The sequence below is a fragment of the Toxotes jaculatrix genome, chromosome 11 (genome assembly GCF_017976425.1).
Source record: "Toxotes jaculatrix isolate fToxJac2 chromosome 11, fToxJac2.pri, whole genome shotgun sequence".
NCBI lineage: Eukaryota > Metazoa > Chordata > Actinopteri > Toxotidae > Toxotes > Toxotes jaculatrix.
The window spans coordinates 10,506,948-10,532,395 of NC_054404.1; the positions used below are offsets into that span (position 1 = coordinate 10,506,948).

At 39.9% G+C, this 25,448-nt stretch overlaps 4 protein-coding genes across 5 annotated transcripts; 2 read left to right on the top strand and 2 right to left on the bottom strand.

The window, feature by feature from the left end:
- Nucleotides 1-24: 24 nt before the first annotated feature.
- Nucleotides 25-6,087, top strand: LOC121189716 (polymeric immunoglobulin receptor-like). 2 transcript variants are annotated; one of them, XM_041050116.1, is made up of 10 exons: nucleotides 25-90; nucleotides 2,509-2,632; nucleotides 2,873-3,193; nucleotides 3,313-3,615; nucleotides 3,703-3,769; nucleotides 4,007-4,104; nucleotides 4,244-4,278; nucleotides 5,197-5,253; nucleotides 5,421-5,495; nucleotides 5,667-6,087. In XM_041050116.1, the coding sequence occupies exons 2-10, from the start codon at nucleotides 2,587-2,589 to the stop codon at nucleotides 5,727-5,729; spliced, it is 1,065 nt and encodes a 354-aa protein (XP_040906050.1). In that variant the 5' UTR covers nucleotides 25-90; nucleotides 2,509-2,586; the 3' UTR covers nucleotides 5,730-6,087. The 2 variants fall into 2 exon arrangements, with proteins under 2 accessions (XP_040906050.1, XP_040906051.1); XM_041050117.1 differs by lacking the exon at nucleotides 5,197-5,253.
- Nucleotides 6,088-7,292: 1,205 nt separating this feature from the next.
- vdac2 (voltage-dependent anion channel 2) lies at nucleotides 7,293-13,302 on the top strand. The gene is made up of 9 exons (XM_041049860.1): nucleotides 7,293-7,446; nucleotides 8,994-9,065; nucleotides 9,184-9,233; nucleotides 9,900-10,052; nucleotides 10,188-10,240; nucleotides 11,056-11,283; nucleotides 11,794-11,944; nucleotides 12,048-12,105; nucleotides 12,292-13,302. The coding sequence occupies exons 2-9, from the start codon at nucleotides 8,999-9,001 to the stop codon at nucleotides 12,381-12,383; spliced, it is 852 nt and encodes a 283-aa protein (XP_040905794.1). The 5' UTR covers nucleotides 7,293-7,446; nucleotides 8,994-8,998; the 3' UTR covers nucleotides 12,384-13,302.
- Nucleotides 13,303-14,755: 1,453 nt separating this feature from the next.
- LOC121189899 (neurofilament light polypeptide-like) lies at nucleotides 14,756-17,734 on the bottom strand. The gene is made up of 3 exons (XM_041050377.1): nucleotides 16,898-17,734; nucleotides 16,671-16,795; nucleotides 14,756-16,241 (listed from the first exon to the last, which is right to left on the bottom strand). The coding sequence occupies exons 1-3, from the start codon at nucleotides 17,732-17,734 to the stop codon at nucleotides 14,924-14,926; spliced, it is 2,280 nt and encodes a 759-aa protein (XP_040906311.1). The 3' UTR covers nucleotides 14,756-14,923.
- Nucleotides 17,735-18,447: 713 nt separating this feature from the next.
- On the bottom strand, nucleotides 18,448-21,270 carry comtd1 (catechol-O-methyltransferase domain containing 1). The gene is made up of 7 exons (XM_041050197.1): nucleotides 21,161-21,270; nucleotides 20,950-21,068; nucleotides 20,330-20,435; nucleotides 19,603-19,721; nucleotides 19,061-19,115; nucleotides 18,812-18,945; nucleotides 18,448-18,678 (listed from the first exon to the last, which is right to left on the bottom strand). The coding sequence occupies exons 1-7, from the start codon at nucleotides 21,213-21,215 to the stop codon at nucleotides 18,526-18,528; spliced, it is 741 nt and encodes a 246-aa protein (XP_040906131.1). The 5' UTR covers nucleotides 21,216-21,270; the 3' UTR covers nucleotides 18,448-18,525.
- Nucleotides 21,271-25,448: the final 4,178 nt, after the last annotated feature.

Here is a 25,448-nt window from a genome sequence, read left to right on the forward strand (position 1 = left end):
GTAGAATCAACTGCAAAATCTTAACAACATTTACATTTCTGGGCCCTGAAAGAACCAGAAAACTACAAGAACATCCACCAAGCAGCCCTGGTAAGTTCTTTTACGTGACTCTACAGTACACACACTTGTGACGATTTAAATGATTTGCATTATGCATTAATATGTTTCCAAAGATACCTTGCCCATGAGTTGACTTGTATCATATTGTAGCTCTGTCCTCTCTCTCATGCACCTGATTTGCCTACACAAATCAAGAGTGTCCTGCATCTAATAATATGGTCCATTCACAACGGAGCCACAGCAATGCTCATAGTGTATCCCATCTTTAAACTACTATGACCTTTTTAACCAGTTCATAAACTTAGAACCAGCCATTTCATTTCCTTCCCATAGAAGTTAAAGAGGCACCACAGGTCTGCCTGCCTGGTGGTCAAACTGCTGCCACCAAGATTTTCCTGATAAAATGATTTCTATAGTATTAAAGTTGGCTGAAATGACATGTTTGGGCAGTTAACACATATTAGCTGACATAGAATAGAATAGAATAGAATAGAATTTTATTGTCTGATACAAGTGTAACAGAAATTTGCCTTTGACAGGGCTCAGTAGCACATTTACAGATAGTAAAAACACATAGTAAAAAACTCACATACAGACATACTAAGACCACATAAATGTAAAAAGTAACTAAAATCCCGCTGATAATAAAACGTGATCAGGTTATTGCACCTTTGCTGTTCAGGGCATTGGCTGCTGTTGGGATGAATGATTTTTTGTGGACTGTTTTCCTGGCTAGTGGGACTTTGTATCTCCTGCCAGATGGAAGAAGACTGAAGGAGTGGTGGAGGGGGTGAGAGGGTTCCTCTGTGATCAGGGTGGCTTTCCTGATCACAGAGCGTTTGTACAGGTGGGACAGTGGAGTTTGTGGTGATCCAATTATTTTGCTGGCTTGATTTGTGATCCGTGACAGTTTTGTCTTCTGTTTGCTAGTGAGGAGGTTGTACCAGGATGTGATGTTAAAGGTGAGAGTGGATTCTATGAGTGACCTGTATACCATGGTTAGGATTTTTTTACTGACATTAAAGTACCTGAGTTTTCTAAGGAGATGGAGGCGCTGAAGCGCTTTATTGTAGATTGAGTCCGAGTGTGTTTGGAATGATAGGCGGGTGTCTATCTGTGTCCCCAGATATTTAAAACACTCCACCTGCTCAACCTGCTCCCCGTGAATGCTCAGTGGTTTAAAAAGCGGGATATTTGCAGCTGTATATTTGCTCACACAGCACAACTCCTTTGTTTTTGAAATATTTAATTCCAGTGATTTCTCACTGAAGGTTTTTACCAGGTTATCTACCGCTGTTTGGTACTGTGTGACAGCCTCCATACTGACCATGTGGGCTACTAGGGCCATGTCGTCAGCATATTTTAAAAGACTCATTCCCTCCCTGCTACAGGTGATGTTGTTGGTGTAGACAGAGAACAGAAGGGGAGATAAAACACAGCCTTGTGGAAGACCTGTGCTTAAAACCAGTTTACTGGATTTAAAACCATTTAAAAACACCTGCTGTGGTCTGTCTGTTAAAAAGTCTCTAATCCATAAAAGCATCAATGGGTGGATCTGTAAGTCCAGGAGGCAGTACAGCAGAGTGTCCGGGTTTACAGTGTTAAAAGCAGAGGAAAAGTCCATAAATAAAATCCGAGTATGTGGTTGTGCAGAGTCCATATTTTGTGCAACAGTGTTTAAAAGAGTCAAACTTGCATCCTCTACACCTCGTTTGGCCTTATAGGCAAACTGGAGAGGATCTAGTTTTCCTGAGATTGTGTGAGACATCATATTACACACAACTTTCTCCATGCATTTGCAAAGCACTGATGTGAGGGCCACAGGCCTGAAGTCTTTTGTTCAGGCCTGTTATTCTCCATCAAAGTAGCCCACTTTTTGAAGAACGCACATAAACCTGGCAACACTGCAGAGAATTTATTATTTAACCATGTGTGGAGTTAAATGGTAAATCATTTGAGAAAGTTTATAGAAAATTCTGGGGACACTTCAATAGCACCTTGTCACCAGTAGGGCCACTTTCCTACTGCCTGTACAGAGGATATTTCTTTATCTATGCAAGACCTTTTCACAGAAATGATGATGGCTAAATTCCATTTATCTGCTTCATTTTCAAGATACTGGTAACGTCACACTCCCTTACCAAGACGGTTCTGATCAGAGATCAAAATTACCAAATAACAGAAGTAGCTTTTACCCAACCACTTAGTTGACATCTTGCCTTTGAAAGTCTGCCTTTATTGACAGAGAACCTCATTTCATTTTTATCACTTATCCTCTTCCACATGCCAGTTTTGTAGATCCAGAAGGATAACCACCAGCTATGCAATAATGGACAGATTACTAATTGTGTACAGTGCTCACTTGTAATTACATGTGTGAAACTCCATGTGGCTGCATGCAATATTTACTTCATCAGCTGACTTACGTAATTCAACTGTCTTACTTAGGAAGAAGACAGTTCTACATTGAAGAAAATTGGGAAGTAGATAATCAGTCTTGCAGTTCACTGGTTCATACTCACCAACATGGCTATTCATCTCAGAATTCTTCTCATCCTCACTGGACTCACAGGTCAGTCACAGGGGTCACTTCAAATTGTTCACATAGCCAATGTGTTTCCTGATCAATGTGCTCCTCGTGTCTGGTGAAGAATGCAATTAAATAATCCTTTGCAATGACCTAACAGTGTTTCATAAATTGTGGAGACCAGTACAATTTAATATAAATGCATTTGACATGCAAGTCATAGGAAGCTAGAATCTGTTAAAATGCTGGGGTTTTTTTTGTTTTTGTTTTTTTTTTTTATTGCAGGAATTTGCAGTGTAACTACAGTCCATAAAGTGTCAGTGAAGGCTGGAGGTTCAATCATTATCCCGTGTCTTTATGCGTCACAATACGTGAACCATGTGAAATACTTGTGTAAAGGATATTATTGGAACTCCTGCTCCAATACAGTTCAAACAAACCAAGTACGTAGTTCAGGAAAGTATTCAATCAATGATGACAAAACCCAAAGAATCTTCAGAGTGACTATAAAAGATCTGACGCATGAGGACACTGATTACTGGTGTATTGTGGAGATTATTGGAGGGCCAGATGACGGACAATATTTTCGCCTGTCAGTCACTACAGGTAAGAGCTGTTAAAGCACCTTTAAGCACATTTCAAATCCTTTGTGAATTTATTTTTTTTTAATCTACAAGTTATTAAACCCACAACTTTCTATTAAAAACTTTTTGTTTTCGTTTAAGGTACAGCCACTCTTTATGTGGATAATCAAGAGATTATAGGATTTAAGGGAGATCAAATAACCATCACTTGTTACTGTAGTAACTGTCGACAAGTTCAGTGGTGCAGGCTGGGCGGGAGTTGTGTGAGCGGGCCAAATGGATCAATAGATGGAACAAAGGTGACCATCAGTGAGAAGGCCAGCGGTGCTTTCAATGTGACTATGAATGGACTGATGACAAAGAGCAGTGGCTGGTATCTGTGTGTTAAAGATGACTTACAGATGCCAGTGCATGTCACTGTTACTGAGAAACCTACCACTACCAGTAAGTATTCCAAGTGATTATAAATGATTTGAAAATGTTTTGTGGTATCCTAAGAGATATTCATCATTGTCCTGTTTTGCATCACAGCCACACTTGCAACATCCACCTTGTCATCCACTCCTAAAGACACACACGTTCTTGAAGAGAGATCCAGGTCAGAAATCTTTTAAGTTACATGCAGCATTTTAACTGTGGCCATTCAATGGTCAAATGAAACAGTCCTTGTATCCTTACAGGTCTCTATACATGTTTTTAAAGACAGAATTAATGATAACTAACATAGAAATCTGTAAGATTAATAGTTTTTACATTATGTTGTAGTATTGTTTAAACAAGCACAGTTTATTAATTGTGACTAATTTGTATTGTGTGCTCAAAATGTATGATGCAGAACTTCAACTGACCTAAAGAGTCTCATCATCCCTCTGAGTTTGTTGATCTTCATTGTCATGATGACTTTGCTCATCTGGTATATGCTAAAAAAGCACAGTGAGTCTATACTTTGATTAACCCAATTCATAACAAATACCTTTGTAATTCTTAAATATTTGCACTTTAGTTAAGGCTTATTCTGCATTGTCACTGAACCTCGAGTCATTAACAAGAGTTTTTACTGTTTGACCTTTAGAGCAAAGCAATGCGGGACCATCACATATGACGACGGTAAGATATGCTGTGTCATTTCCCAGTATTTCTTTTCATTTGACAAAGAAGGCTATGAGGATTTTGTTCACTTCAGGATGAACTGTAATTACTACCAAACTACTTTCCAGTAGTTTGGTTTATAACCATGTTAATTTTGTCTGCAAGACATCTTTTGGTCTGGTTTTAGTTAATGCAAACACTAAACATTTTAGTTATGCAGACCAAGAATTTGCATTTTAGCCAAACTTCAACAGATTGCTCCCGGATACGAATTTAAATCACTTTAGCCTAAAGGAGTTGATACTCTGAAATGGCCAAAAATTGACAGATGTGGCAGCATCTTATCAGCATTTTGCCATATTACCTCAAAACACTGTGGTGCTTAAGTCTCACAGAACCTCTGGTATGGCTGTCTTGTTTAAAGCCTATTTTTTGATATGCTGTAGCCATGTTGTAATAAATGTAATTTTGAAACTGTGTAAAGCAAAGTTTGAGAAAGTCCTCTAACATTTGGTTTGGTCCTTTAAGAGGAATTAATATACTCTAAGGTTAAATGCAATAGAAAAACTTTAGCCCAGGTAGCCCGTAATTCAGTGATATCAAATTTTCATTGAGTATACTGTCTCTCTGCAGAAGAGTAGAAACTGAAGGACTATACCACTGCAGATGGACATCTATTATTTCTAATTGATAATATACAGTATTTTTAGTGTGCTACATTGCCCTTGTGCTGAGAACACAGTAATCACAATCAGAAAAAAAAATTGTGTGTGATCACAAACCCATATTATGTTTATAATTGTATGTGCCTTTAAAGGGAATTATTCTCATAAAATGCTCACTGTATTAACAATGGTGTGAATATTGATCAAGTCTAATCACATTAAACAATTTAGTCTTTCTGTAGATGACATTTGGTTTGCTCCTTCAACACAGGCTGACATGGAGGCAATATACTGTAATACTGGGTACATGAGAAAAACTTCACAGCAGGTAACCCTAACACACTAAAACCAAACATTTGTGTTAGGGTTAGGAGTTAGGGTTAGCAGACTTAAAGCCAACTTCCTATTTCACCAAATGCATCTGAATAAAACAGTTTAAATATAAAAATGAAGTGTTCCACTCTCTGTTTAATATCTGTCTTTCCCACCATCCAGAGATCACATGCTGAAAGTGATGTGGACGTGACATACAGCTCTGTAGTTACCATAAAACAGAAACCAGGAAGAAAGGTAAATGTTAATAATAAAGCTCAACCCAACCACACATTGTTTCTCATGTCCTGTATTTCAGCTGTCTCAAATCATTCTGTTCACGGTCTCAGTATGTCAGCTAATTTACTGAGTTATTTTTATCTTTGCTTTTCCTTTCTAATTGTTGTGTTTGCTTCTGTTCCCCAACAGGCCAAAGCACAAGATAATGATGTTACGTACAGCACACTGGCTCAGCTTAACCAAAATATTTAAATATTTGTCTGTTAATTTTTTTCTGTCAAAAAAAAAGTTTTTTGTTTGTTTTTTGTTGTTGTTGTTGTTTTCCCAGACAGTTTTGCAACTCTATTATTAGTTATTGTTAGGTTGTCTTGTAACTTCTTTATTTTATTTTAATTTTAATTATTTTAATTTGATTGCATTTTATTTTTACCCTCCTATACATAGCTGCAAAGCATTGACCTGTTTGCAAGACCAACAAGACCACTGACAACATAGACTATATCTTGGCTTAAGGCATAAAGCTTACATTAATGAATGATCCTTACTATTTTCAGTATGTTTAGGAGCTCACATTGTATATTTTAAAAAATGTATTCAATTTGTGAACTTGTGATGTTGTGCATTTAGAAAATATATGATTATAATGTTATAAGGATAAAGATTGGGCGTTGGTATTTCATAAGGCTATTCCGACTTTAAACTCAGAATCCTGACTTTTTTGGGGGCAGAATTCTGACTTTTTTTTCCTTAGAATTCTTTTTTTTTTCAATTCTTCTGTAACCTTCTGTGGATAAGAGTCGCCAGTTTTTCCCCACGAGTTGTGAGCTCGGGTTTTCCCTCCGCTGGCTTATCTCTGTTCGCATTCAATTAACCACTCTGCAGCTGGCGTAGACGTGAAGGAACGTTCTCTCTCTGTGACCATGTTACAGGTAAATGCAGCCAAAATCACAGTACAGCTGTTGCGTTGAACTTTTGAGTCTGGTGATTTTGTCAGACATCATCAGTGTTATAAAAATCTGGATTTTAGCGGTGCAGTGCAGCCGCTTAGATATGGGTTGGAAGTGACTGCTGGTTAACACGCAGTCTTAATGGGCCATCACTGTTTCATACTTGTTCTGTTGTCTGAGAGAAACAGAAAAATGTAATTATGAAAATATCTTTATTGGCAATTTAGTACAGCGCTGTACTAAATGACTTCTGTATGTCTTCTGTTTTTGTGAGGACAGAGAAGGGGGAAAGCAAACTGATAGAGCCAGGAGGTTCGTTTGTTACAAGCTTGCATCATTTTGCTTTACATTGCACAGTTACCTTGCGCTTCCTTCCTCATTGTCATTTCTCTTATTTCTTCATTAGGTTGAAAAGATCGTGTTTTTTCACCTCTACCGTGCTGCAAACATTTACAATTTAAAGAGCAACGTCTAATTTAGCAGTGTCTTGTCGAATTAGGAATGTCATGGATGAGAGGTAGAGGTTGATAAAAACCTTATTTTACGACCTGTTGGTGACATTTCTTACATCACTTTCTAAGTGTTACTACTGCCACATTCCCATACATGAGGAAAGCTCCTCTTTTCTGTTGAAATTTTGGGTGCACTGACGTCGCACCAACTATAGGTATTATTTGATAATATCGATATTGGGAGATATACTTTGTAACTTTGGCTCGCTAAGAGTAATGAGCTCCTTTTTTTAATAGCAGCTGACGTGAAATATGACAAGGTTACTGTGCGAGACAGGAGCCATTTGAAAAAAAAAAATGACGTAAAAATTATGACGTAAAAACATTTCTATTCAGGCACATTTCTGGCCGTCCCGGGTCCTGAGCCGGGGTTGTGATAGGTCTGGGCTTCGTTGCAGTGCAGTCTCCTTCAGCTCGCCCTCCAACCGGTGACGCCTCCCTCGGCCGTGCGGTGTGAGGAAAATCTCTCTTAAAGTCACTTTAGTCTCCCGCTAGCCCCGTCTCATACCGGTAAGACAGCCATTTATTCAGTCTGACGCTGTTAATGTACTCAGTAACAAGCAAGAATTGGTGGTCGAGCGTGCTTTACACACGCCGGTACTCTGCAGGCTAGCGGAGTTAGCTAAGCTAGCTAGAGTCGGCATGCTGCGTCTGACACATGCCATGTAAAACCAGAGCAGCTTTGCGTTATGTTACACGTTTCATTTGCTGCTAAAAAGTGGAATCTGTTTTATAAAGCGACTCTAAGTAGAATTAATACAAGTTACTATTGTAATATTGGTGATTTTTTTCGTTAACCGGCCCATGGCCTACTCAGCAGTAGGAAGCTGGTAATAACAGCGAAATGGTTAATTAACACATCTTGCTAATTGGCACCGGCATGTGCCTGGTCACGCCCAGCCGTGCCTGCCAGTTCACGTGGAGGAGTAGTTTAATAAGAGCCAGGCCTGAACTGGGCTCACACCAGTGCGGCAAAATGGCTCCTGTCTTGCACAGTAACCTTGTACATCGGCTGTCAGACACTTGTCCTGTCTGTGACTACCTGCAGCACTGGAAATCTGTGGCAGTGTTAGAGTTGTTAAACGCAAAAGTGAAACCAACATTGTCATTGTCGATTTGACAGTGTGACAGATACGCCCTGAACCTGTTCAAATGAAACTGATCCCATAACGGATAAAGGTCTGACAGTGTGCAGCAAAGACTGTTTCCCACACTTTTGTTTAGTATGAGCTGATCAGCACAGGCTATACAGATCAATGAATGTTTTAATCATTTGATCATAAATGTCAAATCTGTTTGTGCAAGGCCTACTTTAGCTTTCCACTCACTTTTCTTTTGTTTTAAGAATACATGAATGTTCTATACTTGCATGTATTCTGTACAAATCGAAGAAGTGTATACCTTGAAAATAAATTCACATCGTTTGTGCTCAAATAATTCTCAAGATGTGTTCATAGCTTCATGGCTTTTGTATATTCCAATCTCAAAATTTAATAAATATGGGCATAAGTGGTGCATTTATAAGAGACAGCAATGCCTTCCTTTAAGCTCAAATATTGGTACCCTTTACATCAAACTAAGACACTTGACCCATAGCTTGCTTTGCAGCAGTTACATTGGCAGACCTTGCATTTGCTGCTGTTAAATAGTAAGAATAGAGGGGAACTTTAAAATTGAATATTGAATTCAGGAAAATTATTTATGATTGGACACAGGCAGGTGGGAATGTACTTCAAGGCGAAAGTACATTCCCATTCATGTTTTATATGCTACATGGCCTTCTCCTCCTCTCCTTGATTCCCAGCTGTCCTGTTTTCCTCCTCTTCCTCCTTTCACCCAGCCTGGCCATCGGCAGGAGGGTCCCCTGATATGAGCCCAGTTCTGCTTTAGGTTTCTTCCTGTTAAAAGGGAGCTTTTCCTTGCCACTGTTGCCTCAAGTACTTGCTCTGGGGTCAGGCTCTGGGTTTCTGGGTTTTGATTGTGGAAGGCGCTATATAAATAGAATAGAATAGAATTGAATGAATAATTTGAGCATTTTTTATTGCTTCTGTCTACAGATACAATGGCCGTACCTCCCTCATATGCTGACCTGGGCAAGTCTGCCAAAGACATCTTCAACAAAGGCTATGGTATGGATTCATACAGTTTAACTAAGAAGTACTATCACGTTAACATTTTTTTGCTTTTAAGTCTCGTTGATAGTAGACAAACTATGAGATATTTGAACTTCACAATTCTTCTTTTCAGGATTTGGCTTGGTGAAGCTCGATGTCAAGACAAAGTCAGCCAGTGGAGTGGTAAGGTCATTTCTTTATGATTTCAGAAGGATAACAAGAAGTTATTTCTTAGTCACAGCATGTTATGCTGCCCAATACGCCACCCCATCCGCAATAAATGTGCGGCCTTTAAATTTTAACAACACTCAGCTGTGTAGATTATGAGCGCTACAAATAATGATGTTTTTGTCAGAAGTTAATGCTTTTAATAATTTTTTTTCTTCTAAAAAGTAGTAATGAATTCCCTTCATGATTTCCTGAACCCTAAGGTGACACCACTGTAAACTGCTTGTTTTGTCTGACCAACAGTTTTAAGCCAATTGAATTTGTAATGATATCAAACAGAAGTGCAAAGTCCCACATGAATCACCTTATCAAATATCAGAACTGCAAGTTTAGATTCTGATTAGATTCTGTCAATGACCATTTGTTTCAACTCTCTAGATTACACACATTTATTTAGACTTATGCAATGATGAGCAGTTTTTAGTTTGGAAGGCTAAGGAATGAGAAATAGTAATAGCCCAGCCAAGGTATGACTGACTGCCAAATGTAATGCGAGAGCACTGAATGAGTGCTGTTTCATTCATAGTCTCACTCACAGTCACTTGTCTCAAATTTTTCTTTTCATATTTATTTATTTATTTATTTTTTTCATTGTTATTTCTCCAAAATCATCTCTTGCAGGAATTCAAAACATCTGGTTCCTCCAACACTGATACCAGCAAAGTTGCAGGTAGTCTGGAAACTAAATACAAGAGGTCAGAATACGGTCTGACCTTCACTGAGAAGTGGAACACTGACAACACCTTGGGAACAGAAATCACTGTGGAAGATCAGGTTAGGAAAAGACTGACACAATTTCTACACCTGTTACTTAACAACAGGTGTCAAAGCAAGTGTATACACATTGCGCATGACATGACAACATGAATTTCTTTAAATGTCAAATGGGCTCTGTTCTGTTTCTCACAGATTGCCAAGGGCCTGAAGTTGACTTTTGATACAACCTTCTCACCAAACACTGGGTAAGATCATGGTTATAGTAATAATAATAATAATAATTTGTCGGAGGAAAAAGTTTCATGCAAATTTACCTGAACTCTTAACAAATGTAGCCTTCTCTGCCTATTGCCTCTGAACACAAGTGACTTTTGCAACCCGATCTGTGCTGCACATGCTTCTGACACTAGTAGCAGCTGGCCATATGACCCCAGTCTCACTATACAGTTAGTGTTCTGTACGACTGGCACATTTGTTTGCTTAAATAATGTATTGCAGTTTGTTTTTCACAGGGAGGAATAAATAAACAAGTTTTACTAGTGTGCCCATAAGGAATCACATGAGGAATATGGCACATGGCCCAGAAGATGTGTCCTCTTTCATAGAGTGCAGGAAGGTTAGTGAGGCTGGAATTATGTGGCTACGCTGAGACAGCATGTTTAAGGCTACAGTGTTGTGCGCAGACTGGGAAATAAACACCAGCAGCAAGTCAAATGCAGGTTTAAAAGAAATAAAAATAAAAAAAAAGAAAAGTAAGTTTGGCAAGTTTCCATAAGTCAGCCATAAATTGTTTCTGGTGATATGGTTTATCATTTTTGTAACGTGGCCTTTGAAGGAAAACCATTCTCTTATCCTCCTCACCACATGAACTGACAGCTGGCAGTGGGCTTAGATGTAGAATTTTTTTAAATAAATGTAAAGGCTTTGCAGTCGTAAACTAGTTTATGATATACTGCAGGGAATGTAACCTGACCCTCAGACAAATGCATCTTTAATTATTAATCTGACTTGATCAGGATTTCAGTTTGAGGCTGACCAATGCCATGTTTCTCATTAACAGCAAGAAGAGCGGCAAAGTTAAGACCGCCTACAAGCGCGAGTACGTTAACTTGGGCTGTGATGTCGACTTCGACTTCGCTGGCCCCACCATCCATGGCGCTGCTGTCGTTGGATACGAGGGGTGGCTCGCCGGTTACCAGATGAGCTTTGACACAGCCAAATCCAAGATGACCCAGAACAACTTTGCCATTGGTTACAAGACAGGAGACTTCCAGTTGCATACCAATGTGTAAGTAAAAAACTTTTAACTGTCTGGATTTTTGTGGTATGTCTGGAATCATCACTAACAGGATGGAAGCCTGCAGTTATTTGCAGGCAACATAAAGCTAAATAGAAACTTGATCCAGTCTTTTTTTTCCCACTTAGCTGCACAATGTGTATTGTGTAAAACATCGGTTATCTAAAGAATTAAAATGAAACAATCGAGAGGTGTAACACAAAACAAACCCATGCAGCTGTCTGCAGGTTACTATGACACAAAAACCCAACAACCATATAAACTGAGGAGCTTTAAATACAGCAGAGAAGCTCATTCATGTTTAACCCAGCAAGTAACAGATTGTGAACTTTGTTTACTTGTGCTAAACACCAAGCATGGCACAAGTGACAACAAGCAGATGGCAAGATGTCCAACCAACACATTTAAGGAACAATTAAGGAAGTCTTTAGGAAGAAATTCCAAATTTTGTTTCCTGTAGCATGAGGTGTCTTTCTCTCTTATGCGTGTATGATAATGAAGTAATGACGGAGCTGAGTTTGGAGGCTCAATCTACCAGAAGGTGAGCGACAAGCTCGAGACAGCAGTCAACCTGGCCTGGACCGCTGGCAGCAACAGCACACGCTTCGGCATTGCAGCCAAATACCAACTGGACAAGGATGCCTCCATCAGTGTAAGTAGTGCAGCAGAGGCTTTCATAATTGGCTGGATGAAGCAAATTATCAATTAACTGTCACCAACTGACTTATGTGTTGTTGTTTTTTTTCTCTCCATAGGCTAAAGTGAACAACAACAGCCTTGTTGGTGTTGGCTACACCCAGACTCTTAGACCAGGTAAGTTGGTTTCACATGGCTGTGTGTCCTTGCACTTCATTATTGTGTCAGTGCTCTGTAAATGAGTTGAACACTTAACAGCCAACGTGTCCAATCAACCCTCACTCTCAGAATTCTAACCACTGATTAAAGTAGTCTTATAGTTGCACATGTAATGGCTAATGTTGGTTCCTCTCACCTGTGCAGGTGTGAAACTCACCCTGTCTGGTCTGGTCGACGGAAAGAACATCAATGCAGGAGGCCACAAGCTGGGTCTGGGCTTGGAACTGGAAGCCTAAGCCTTCCTCATACTGCAAGGGACTAGGGAATATCAGAAGAATCTGGCCTTAAATGTATGTCCAACTCAAACCAGCAAGGGGAATATCTTGGGAGAGATTGATTCAAAGGCTACGACAACAAACTCTGACTTGTTGAGTACCTCTTCAAGTTGGTGCTTCTGTCATTTTACCTTTGTTGCTTTTTACTTTGTAGATGCATCTACTCAAGAGACGGTTGGTGGCGTACTATTTATAAATCATGTCATTGTTCCTGTCCAGCACTGCCATAATAATGAAATCCAATACAATCCCTTTGCCTGTCATCAACTCTGTGTGACTTTATTGTGATAATCCCAGACACTCCGCTCTTTTGTGAGAACATCAGCTGACGGTTATGTGTTGTGAGGCAATGTCATACCTTCTTTCTGATTTTTACAATCATGACCATCTGATATTCCTTTGTCATCATTTGCAAACCTTTTAAATTACACTAGATCTTTCTGCTATTATTTAAATACAGCTGCACCCTTCCTGTTCATGCACACAAGGACAAGCTAAAGCTCTTTAATGTTTTGTTTTGTGTCGGCCATGAGGGTTTGTGAGGTTTTGTTAAAGCTGCGCACGTGACCTTCCCTTAAACTAGGCAGTTTTTGGGTTGCTTAAAGTTGGGTCTGTACGTTTGATGAGAGGAACCTGTACACTTGGCCGACCAAGCAGAATTAGTTTTTCTTTTATTCTGTACTAACAGACAACCGGGGGGGGGCACATCATTAATGTTCACAATAATGCCAAACTATCATTGTCCGGAAGAGGTGTAACGTAGTTGCACACGTGCACTCTTGGAAAGTGCTTCCCTGTACTGGGCACTGACAGAGCCCACAGGAAGTCTTGGAGGTCCTTACGTGTATGTATAAATTTTCAATAAAGTCTTTGAACTCCACAGGTGCATTTTTAATATGTGATCCTGAAGTGTCACTGGAAAACATATGCGCTTGCATGTTTGGTTAATGTTAACCTATAGAGGCCTGTATCAGAGAGGGAAATGTGTTCTGACTGAATTTATCAATAGACCGTAATCAAGAGTTACATTTACAAGCTTATCTTACATGTTAAAGTAACTTTTTACACAATGTAAATCAGAACTATTTAAGACCCAATAACAGCCTCAGAAACGTGTCCTGTAATTGTTCCTTTTTTCTTGTCAAAAAGAAAACAAAGCGTGTCTTAAGCACAATACTCAATCTCTTGGGGTTGTGGGTTTGAGCCTCGCTCTGGGTGGCACTGCCTCTCATGGGCCCACCACCCGTGGGAGGTGCTGTAGGACTTGGGTGCATTGTGGACTGGGCGGCAGTTGCCCCTGCAAAAAAACAAAAAGTCTTTCAGTGTGTTTTGGACACCTGAATTTAAAAAGTTTCTGACATTCTTCCTTGCAAATCATCTCAATATCTGCCCACTGCTCCCATTTTCATGCCTCAGTGTGCCTGCACTCTAAAGTCTATTTTAGATGTCTCAGGTTGTAGGCTTAAAACTTTGCAGGAGGAAGAGACTAAAAGGAAATGGAAGTGATAGGGGAAATTAAACCAAATGGAGACCAACAGACATTTTCTTATAAAGCATCAAAAAAAAAAAAAAAAAAAAATTAAATACAAAGCCGACAAGAGTATTTCAGAGGCAAAAGGCCTCAAGAACAGATGAGAGGAAGTAAATGAAAGGAGACGACAGTAATATGAATCTATCCACATCAGCCTCTTTCGCTACAGTTGATGACAAGATGCGGTTAGCACTATGCTGTTGGTCGCAGCATTCTGATGCATTAAAGGGATGCACTAGGGAGGAAAATGGAGTTGTGTAGTCTGTGAATGATGCACCTTCGTCTTAGCAGTTAAAAAGTTTGCATCCTGACTCCTGCTGCAGCAGCACTATCCTTTCTGCAAGTGTCGCAGCTAGCTAGGATGTTGTGTATATGATCACTAATCATTTAATTTACTGCCAAACTTGTCTTCTGTGTGTATTGTGTATGTTAATTGGTGCTGCCCTTGGTCCATGTGTAAAATAATCATTATTGCAATTAATGAAATGCTCTGATTGTGTAGGAATAGGACTTTGTTATCCTTTGCAGAAACATAAGTGTTTATTCACAACTAAACTCAGAATCATAAGATTATTTTTTTGATATTGCATTTATTTTCCAGCACATACCAAAGCAGATAAAGACAAACGCACCTTGCATCAATCACATTCATAATTACATTTGTGCGGTGAGCCAAACAGTTTTAATACATCCCAAGTTGATCTAACATTTCAAGGCAAATCTGTTGCAAACAGAAGAATCATGCTCTCTCTGTTTAAAATTGTAATTTTGCAGAGAAATTACAGCAAGAAGAGCTTTCTTCTCTTTGCTCAGCTCATGCCTTGAATTTGCATGTGCGTTAGTTAAGCCATTCTCTGTTTAACGCTTCCAGTCCCTTATATTTGCAAATCAGCTTCTGTTTTATCCTTTATCCTAGCATCCTCTGCAACCTCAAATATCCCCTCTGTTTAGTTTCTTGTACACTTCCCTCTTATTTCTTACTACTCTCTACCTCCGCAGGTTTACCTTGAAGATCATTTGTTTTCTCTGACCCTGCAGTGAGCTCTGATGCCTGAACCTGACTGTTTTCTGGTGCCTTCTGATGTAGCTCTTTGATTTCTGCACTGGTAGTCTTCTTTTCATTCGGCAACACGGTTTGATCTGTTTCAGTTTTGACTCCGCTGTTTGGCTTCTGATCCTCAACTTCAGGGAGACTTTTCACATCAGATTTTAGAGACGACTCTTTATCTTGGATTTTATTGCTATCACGTGCGGCATCTTCAAGGCTTTTAGCCACTTTGTCTTCACTTTTTGCAGCTTCAGATTTGGTCATTTCCTTTTGCTCTGTATTACTCTTTTCCTTTTCCTCCCCCTTGAGAGTTGTACTTGAAGTTACTGGAGCCTTTTCTGAAAGCCCTTCTGTCTCAATGGAAAGGGTGCTCTTTGTCTCTGGTGTCAAGTCTGTGGTTTTCTTATCGTGCACTTGAAGGGCACCGCTCAGCTTTTGAGTTTTGTCTGATTCTTTAGACACTTGGGCCAAAGTCTCATTAACTGGGTGTTTTACTTGAACTGAGACAAAACTCTCTTTCTGAGCATCTTCTTTTTTATCATTCCCAGGTTCATCCTTCACAGTGACCTCTGGCTTTAAATCATCTGGTTTTGAAGAGACTTCTTTCTGAGCTGTTACCTTTGTCACCGGATCTTCTTTCTCTTCTTTCATGTTTTCAGCTACTTTTTTGTGCTGCTCACTTTCTTCCTCATCAAGGCTCTTGCTTAATAAAACTTTGCTTTCAGTATTTTTATCTATGCTACTGTCCCATTCACTGTCAGCTGCTTCAGTTTCCTCTGCCTCTTCTTTTGTTTTTTGACCTTTTTCACCATCATCCCCCTCCCCGGGAGTTTCTCTATCCCTATCATCCTCTCCACTCACTAAATTTCCTACTTCTGCTCCTTGATTCTGCTGACTATCAGACATATGCTCACTTTGTTCCTCTCGACTGTCTTTATTATCCCCCTCCTCCTCCTCCTCACTGCCCCCTCTATCCCTTTTTTCACACTCCTGCTCATCTTTTCCTGCTTCTGTCTCCTCTGATCCTGTCTCTTCAAATTCTGACATCTCAATCTCCCTCGTGGTCTCCGTTATGATCTCTTCTACAAACTTGTACTGGGGCTCTGTTCGTCTGTGGGGGCCACCTGGTCGGCTGAAGCAGGGGAGGGTGTAAATGGGGGACTGGTGGTAGATGTAGGGCAAGGAGATGTGGGTGTCTGACACTGTGGATAGCCGAGCTTCTTCACCACAGAGAAGTTTCCTGCAAGATGAGAGAGAGATTTAATCTCTACAAGCCAATGCACATGATCAATATCAATTTATCTTAATGCAAAAACTACTCTAAGGCTTTTAAAAGTATTAGTCTCAACTGGAATGAAATTTGTTTGTTGCCTTTACCTTGTAGGAGCTGAAGAGGTTTATTATAACCCACTGTGATGCTACAAACTCCATAGTGCAGCACTGTGATTGTTTGCAGCAGACACTGTGCTTTGTTTGATTGTGTTGTACTGTGTCACTATGTGGTGTGTGTGAGATTGTGTGGGTGATGAAGAAAGCTGTGGAAAACTAACATTTTTAATGACCTTTGCACCCAAAAATGTTTTCCTTGATTATAATCATCTCCAATAATAATGATAGATGTCACGTTTTAATTGTTACCTTCAGCCCATATAGGTTCAGCAAAATTTACCTGTAAGACAGTATCTCCACATCCAAGGCCATCTTCACATTTAATAGGTCCTGATACTCCCGCAGGTAACCAGACATGTCAAATTTACAATTTATGAGCTCATTTTCAAGTTCTTTGATTGTGTTCTGGAGCAAGAGAGGACAGAACGTCTGTTAGTGGATATCAGGTGCATTGTAAGACTGAACGAGGCTTTATTAAAACGTTTACAGGGGGAAAAAAAGTCTTACCTGATAGTGGATAATTTCCTCCTTGTGGCGATCCTCGACGTCATGCAGTTGCTTCTCCAGCGCTTCCCTGGTGCCTTTAGCGCAGTCCAGTTCGATGGTTTTGGCCTGCAGGCGCCTCCTGTACTCCTGGATCTCTTGCTGGGTCGCCTTTAGAGCCTGTCTCTTGGACTCAGCCGCCTCTGTTAGTCTTGCAAACTGAGATCGGAAAGTTTCTCCTACCTGCTGGACGTCGGTCACAGCATGACCTTCCAGCTGTGTCCTGATATCCCGGAGTGCCGCAGTGACGCCAGGGATGCCAAATTCATGCGCCTTGACGGTCACCTGCAGATCCTGGATCTGGTCAAACATCTCTGACACCTCGGCCTCGTGGTTTCTCTTCAGGAAGTGAATTTCGTCCACGAGAGACTGCGCTTTCTTGTCCAGCTGTAGTTTCGCCTGATAGGCATCACCGATGTCATTCTTCAGGACCATAATATTTCTCTCGACATCTGACTTGCTGCGCGCCTCCTGTTCATATTGTTTTCTCAACTTAGATAATTCTTCCTCTAAATTCTGATGCTCAATTTCAATCTGATGCTTCTGATGAGTAATATCCTGAACAATCTGTCTCAGTTTCGTGAGCTCTGGTCCATACTCCTCCTGCAGGCAGGATGCGGGTTTCGCTTCCCCCCTGATCCCCTCGATTTCTCTCTCTAGCAGATGATTCTGGTACTCCAGCTGGTGCACCTTATCTATGAATCCTGCAAGGCGATCGTTCAAGCCATGCATCAGTTCTTTCTCATTAAACTTTCCGGATAACGGGTTGGTCAAATCCATATCCGTGGACGTCCCCGTCATTACGACGACGCTATCTAATCCCGAACGTCTTGGTTTGTGGTGTAAATACTCACATTGAGCGGGTTTGAGCGCGAAGCCTATTCTGTTATCCATGCTGTGGCTCGTGCTGCCGCTGTGAACCTACGGTGCAGAGACGTTTCACGCGTGCTCTTATAACCGTTGCCATCTGCTCGGTTTGCAGAACGGAGCTGTCCGCGGTGCTGAAAAGGTGAAGCATCAGCTGATGCTTTAATGAGGGCTCACACTACATTTTGTCGCAGGCAGCAGTGACGTGGATCAACGGACTGTAGATGTCAGTCCCAAAACAATGAACATCCAATGCATTATTATTATTACTATTGCTATTATTATTATTATTATTATTATTGTTGTTGTTGTTGTTGTAGCAGGCCTTGGTGTTTCATGATCAGCCTGCTCAACAGCTTTTAACATATGGCGTCATTTAAACACCACATGTCACTTCTGTACAGACACTTCATAACAGCTAGTCAGGCACATTTAAATTCACACCGTCTGTATTTTCTATATCTTTTCTTCTCGATCTAGATCCAGAAGAAAAACCGTGAAATCAAGCTGTTAGGTTATTTCCAACCGTGCAGGATTCACTTTTCTTCATATGAGATGTTTTATTTAGTACTTTTGTGACTAAAGTAGAGCATGTTGTGATGTTTACTCCTCTGCTGAAAAGTACAGAAGGCAATGTGCTCCACATGTGATGTTCTCTGCTTATATTTAATATCAAAACCATTGCACAATTAAGAAAAACACGTTTAACTTTCTAACTAGTTATTTTAGCGTTTAATGGCAATGGTCAGGCCATCGCCCACAGTGAGCATGCTCAGATCAATCCTTTGGTCCTTATGCAGCTTCTTATTAAGAGCATCCAGAACCTGGGAGGTGCGGTCATTGGGAGCAGGATTCACCACCTTTCCGCTCCACAGCACCTTCGAAAACAGTAACAAGAACGTTGTTTCATTCTGTTCACAGTAAAAACACACTATACTCCTCTACCACATACTCTACCACAGCATGTGTTCTCTAAAAGAAGCTCGACCTACTCGTGTATGATGTACTCACATTGTCAATAGCAATGATGCCCCCTTTTTGTATGAGTTCAAGGGATTTCTCATAGTATCCATCATAGTTGGCTTTATCAGCATCGATGAACACAAAGCCATATGTTCCAGCTTCCCCAGCTGCTATCAGGTCATCTGATGAAGCAGAGATCAAAATTAAAATGCAAAGATTACTGAGTCTATTATTATCATTAATATTTTATTTTATTTTTTATTAGAAATCACGACCGAAATTCATGAAAGCACTTACTCAGTGTCTTCATGGCTGCTTCATTTCTTATGTCTATCTTATTTTCAACTCCAGCCTGTAAAAAAGGTTAAATTGTATGCATGAATTAGTTGTGCAGGGCTTTTAAGTAGTTTTTTCTTCATTAATTGTTTTTTTAAGAGGATGCTAAGAAGGGTTTAAACAGGAATTGATTTTACTGCTTGGCTTTGCATCTATATGTGACACAGTTTCCTGAGTAGACACCTTTTTACTCTCCAGCCTGCAGCATTTTGTGACGATGCACTGACACAGGGTAGATGTACAGTATGCTGTCTGCTGCACAAATTTTGCTCTGATGGAGGGAACAATCAATCTCACTAAACTTGCAAAACGCCAAATCCAAATGTTGCACTAATGCCAGGAATTGGACGTTATGTGCTTGTGTAATGTAACTTGTACTAGTGCTGGAAGTTAAGGTTAAAGGTAAGGTAAAAATTAACAATATTTGTTTATTATCATGTGTATGCAACTTTTTATGGATGACTCAGTTTAAGTCATGCGGTTTGGAAAAGACATTTTCTCACCTCTTTAAAAAATGGTTTGGCAATGTTCACATAGGTTTCTTCTATTTCACAAGCCACCACACGTCCGTTCTCTGGCATGGCCAAAGCCATGCTCAGTGCATTGTACCCTGTGTACATGCCTGCAGAATAAATACAGTGAAAGAAAAGACGTTATATAGATTTGAATCTCACCGTCAACCAAATACCTAATTCTAAAATCAATAGTACCCCACTTGTTAAAGTTTACAGTAGGCAGTTTCGGGTTGTGTAATTCCAAAAACTTAAACAAATTTTTATTTTCATGTGTCCAGTATTGAAAACACTACAGATCACAGATCTAAAAATTCAATTCAAGTCAGTTGCTCAGAGTGGATCAGTTAAATTCTGACACAATAATTCAAACTTAACCTTCAAGGCTCCCGTCAATAAGCAACTGAGCCTGAATGGAACTGATCAGATACCTGTCCTTGTCTCTGGTCCATGTTTTATCAAATACAATGAGATAAATGGCTTTCAGAGTAAGATATTTCAGTGCTATAAAGTCAGAGTATTTGACTTTCAACATTAAGTATTAAGTAGTAGTTTAATTTCACATTTACCTATTCATTCGTTTTTAAGGCTTTAAAATACACAATCCCATCCGGGACTAAGGGTTTTTCTTAATGGGCTTAAAATTTGATTTATTATGGCCTCTCTGTGCTTCCATAGTGTACCATTTAATGTGTTTGTAGGCCTCACATAATCTCACCGATTTCAATGGCTTTAGTTGCATTGATCAGTTTAATGAGATTTGCCATAAACTGGGCTTGTTCACTGGCAACCATCATCTTACTCCATGGATCTTCAAGGGTTCTCTGAAATGAAAATACAAACTCATTTAATATATGTCATTATATTGTATGACTAGTTGGATAAAAAACAAAAAACAAAAACACATGTCTTTGTACTGGAGGTGTTGCCCTACACATGTGGCTGTGTAGCCCTCTAGTGGTCAAAATTTATACTGTTCAGCTCCTGACCTCATATTGTGGTAATTCTGTTTATTGTATTTGTATGGAAATCAAAGATAATACTGTTAAAATGTGACACAAAAACAGAAACAGTACCACAGAGTGCCACAGATGTTAAATCCAGTGACAGTGACATCCAAGTTATCGAAGCACCATCTTCAAAGGCACAATTATCTTTAGTTTTGGAGACCTGGAGGACCAATCAGACTTTGCCTAACCTAAATAATCTGCTGGTGGCTTCAGCATGTAGATTAATGTTGGAAAGTGCCTGTCCAAGCTAAGATAAAGGTGAAGATAATCACCGTCTCCAAATGAGACACAAGTGAATTAGGGCTCACTGGTTCTCTGGTTTACTTACCACTCTGAGTTTGGTGAGGACTTCGTGCTCCCTCAGTGAGTTGTTGACTACATACTGCAGCACTGGATCATCCTTTCCTCCGCTGTGGCTCTTCCCAATAAACGAAGACTGTCCCACACCTGAACAACAAGAAGAGCAGCTGATGTTACCACAAATCCAAGTGATCGCTGCCACCAACCAGATTATGTAGTCTTCCTCAGTCATCTCATACCTGTTAGTACAAAAGCAAGTCCAACACAAAAAAGCATTTTAATGTCTGCAGCCATTGTGTTCTGGGCTCTGGGCTTTGAAGAGAAGAGGTTGAACCTCTGTGTGTCAGTCCTTTTTGTACAGTACCATCCATGTTTGCTTTGCCTATCCTTTGAGAGGAAGGTTCAACTATTGATTTTTCTGTTATATTGCAAAAGTTGGGGCAGTTTTGTAAGGCTGATACATTTTAAAAAAATGCCTGAAGCTTTTGTGAAATCATTTAAAAAGATGGACAGCCATGTTTTTTTTAAATAGCAAACAGTTGGTCTCAGTAAATTACTTTTTAAAAGGTTTAAATTAAAATAATTAAATTTCCGTAAGTCACAGCAGAGTTCCATGGTAAAGGTCCCTTTTTTTTTTTTTAAAGGTACAAACACTGACCCAATTTTTTTTCAGCTGCTCTCTTTATTTGCTGAATCCCTGAATCTCAAAATATTGCAGACAGTCACTTATTTTGCAATCCAAACAATCACCCTTTGAACTGTTTTATCTGTTTGTTTTCACCAGCCTCCTTAATGGGCACTGTTACTGGTATTTCCAAAAGTTTATCTATGTCCTCACTGTTTTGTAATGTCCAACATGTTTGGGAAATGGCAAGCATATGGAGCTGCAGTTTGTTCTAACACTCAAAGTAACATGTTGAGGTTATGGTACAGTACTATTATACAATATGTTTTACTAACTTACACCTCACAATGCTGCCTCCTAGTGGTGGAAGTGTGAAAGAGAGTTTATGTATTTGTGTTCTGGTGTAGTTTAATGAAAGGAAGTGCTATTATTAGAACGAATTAATAGTGTTTTTGTCCAGTATTTATCTCTTCAAGCCCACAAGGTCGGGTATGAACAGTAGCTCAAGGTGGCTAATGTTACCTAGTCTTTTCTGCTTATAGTACTTACTCATATTCATTGAGCCATTTATATCATTATTGCCACTTCAGGTAACAGCTATGCTCTCAAACTGGTTATGTTTGACATAGAAACTGATCACGCAGCTGCAGAGAGACAGAGAGGTCAATGTGGACACTTTATCCTGACAAACTGCCAGCAACAGTGACAAAGACTAAATCAAGCAGCCAGTGAAAAACATCGAGTATTGATACGTTTGGTCAGGACTGAGCTCATAGCTTTAGATGGTGCACAACTATAACATCTATGGAGGGAGTAAACTACAGAGACACAGTATAGCTGCACAAGCTTTCAGACTGGGGCTGATTTATTTCAGTATAAAAACAATCAGTAACTGATAGTGGAAGATTTTAAGATTTTACTTTGGCAACCACAGCACGTATTTGATTTATTTGATAATGGCACCCCCAAATTTTCAGCACATACAGACAGTTTAGTTGCATTTGAGTTCGCTTCCCCACCTTCACCCGTCCATTCCCTCAGAGTAAAAGTGAAATTGTAAAAGAAAAACCTCCTGCAAAACTGTTCTGATTTCCTGTGCTGATACGTCTCCAGATGGTCAGAAACCAGCAGATCAGGTGGTCCCTCTTCACCACAAAATAGCAAGCCTGCCACACAGTGTCCTAAATGATGCAGAAACCTCAGTGATTCGTGAGGGACTTTCAGAGCAGGTGGCAGTAGGAGTCTAGATGATCAGGATAGGGCAGAAGAATCCCTACACTGAGCTCAAGTGTTGGCAGTCTGCCTCACCCTCCCTACTTTAACCAAACACAGTTCATTGAGAGTTCAGATTTTTTTTTTTTTTTTTTTAAGAACACAGTTTTCATGTCACAGTTTGATGTCACACATTTTACATATGAGAAAGAAAATCCACTTAAAAGAAGTCTTTTGAACACAAAATTGGTATAAATCAGTAAAAAAATATACACAATTTGCAGAAACCTGTCATAGTTAGCATGGTGTTACTGTATATGGGGTTAAAAGTGCATTTAAACACAAGTAAATATTTCTCTTTTAAGAAGAAATTCCAAGTAGAAAACACATCTGGATGTGTCAGCAATCATGAAGTGTCTTATAATGGTTTTGGTCTCTTTCTGCTTCAGTCCTCTTTAAGCTGTATAGTACAACTTTGCACCCATGTAACATTTAAACAGCATAATTCTTCCTTTTAATGACAAGCTAGACAATCCACAGTTGTTCAGATGTGACACTTAGATGCTGGTTGGAGGCAGAGAAGATGAGGTTGTTTTGTGATATTTCAGGACAGATGTTTCAGTGGTTGTCATTTCCTTATTTGTGACAGGGAACGGTCAATAAAATCTGATCAGACACACACAGTTATGATGCAGCAGATCAGCTCAGATTTTTAGTGCTAGGTCTATTCTATCAACTTTGACTATTGCTTATTTTGTCAGACATTTTTAATGTTATAGACTGCTTAAGGTATTTCTGTTTTCACGCAGATCTTATTCCAAAGTTACAAAAGTCTTCTGAGTGTGAAATTCTTCTTTGTGTTTCTCCAGGCAGTTTTTCTTTGCTGAACTGTAGCAAATGGACAACAACTTAAACTTTTTTGCTCTAAGAACACTGTAACTTGATAGATACTCACTTGATTTAACCAACTCAGACAGAGCAAAAACTGTAGGTTTTATCCTCCCTACAGTGTATTTGTGTTACAAAGGGATCACCTCACAGCCAGAATGGAGAGGAGGAATGATTACAGTGACCAGTAACTTCTGTATATGGTCATGTGGATGTTGTATTAACACAGACTTCAAAAACATCCAAACCTGTCCTTTAGGATTTTAAACTAGGTTTCTTCCACCAACTGGGATTCCTTTTTAACATGTAACATTTTCTTTGAGCTTATCTGTAAAGCGAGTAAAGTTTAATGAGCAATGTTTGTAGAGCAAGACTGGAGGAGTGTTTTCATGAGCCGCACGTTGCAACTTCAAAACGGGAACAGGGAAGACGGTAGCCAGGAATGTTCAAAAAGGAATTTTGGGGATGTGAGTGGGATGCGAGGTCTCTCCAAGGACAAGAGCTTCCTCTGTCTATTCCCTAATTAAGAATGCACAGATACAAACAAAAACACGCCACCGACAAGAACCCATCAATTAAATGAACCATGACACCAACTGTCTCTGAAAAAAAAAGTTTCAGAAGCGACGAGCGAAGGAAGGGGATGTCTCAGAGTGTGCACACAGCTCTGCTAAGGTCCTCTCAGTGAAAATGAGATACCATGTTTTTCCACCACCGTCCCCCGCTCTCTCTCTCTCCCCGCTGCTTCGGGCCTCTGCTTATGTGACGCTAATTGTTTCTGCTACTTGTGCCAAGTACCTACTCTTCCCTAGCACATTCTACAGACAGGCCCTGGTCCCTCAGCTGCTTTTTGTGTCTGTTTAAGGAATGAAAAAATGTGTGCTGCCATCTGCAGCGAGCACACCACTGTTCCTCCTCCCGGCCGTGACTGTCAGAGTGCCACAATGATACACATTCACGCACTCTCTCAGAGGTAGAAAAAACTATGTGGTAGAGAAACAAGAAAACAAAACTGACACATACAACTGCTAATATGAAACAAAATAATTCAAGAGGTTCCTGTTTTGATGCATTTAGCGGGGGCGGGGGGGACGCTGCACATCAGAAAAAGGCTTTTAAATTTTGCAAACCATGCAGAGAAGAAATAGGTTTGTTGTAGATTTAAAACCTAGCCTAAGCTTATGTGCTGGTGTGTATTTTATTTTTGAGCATTAACTAGAAAGACAAAACTCCTGAAAGAAGTACACAAAAAATATATGTGCAAGTTTTTAGGCCTTTCAGCACACAAGTTAATTCTAGCTGCATTTTCCCTTTATTTTGAGTTTTAGTACCTCAGTGTGACCAGCAAGTGGCAGTATTGTTTAGCTAATCCACAGTCCAAACACAAGCTCACGGCACAAAGAGAGCCAGGCCTTCCCTCCCCTGTCTGGGAAGTAATATCACTTTCCTCTTGTTGAATTGACCTGTGACACCATCACAGAGTACACAGGGCGGCACATATTGACATGCTTGTAATGCCACTTGGCTGTTACATCATCCATGTGTTTATCACAGGGAGCCTGCGTGCGATGCACTCTAATAACAGCAGTCAGTCTGGCACCATCTCAGCAGTCACACAAGCATGCATGAATATTAAGTGATGCTTATCACAATGGAGAGACCAACGTCAAGACGACTGACAGACATTCCTCAGCATTCAATTGACATCTTCAGATTTGTCCTCTGTTTGACAGCAGCGTCTCCCAACATGACAAGTCTGTTTAAAGCTTCCGGAAGAGGCTCGCACACGTGCACGTGCACCA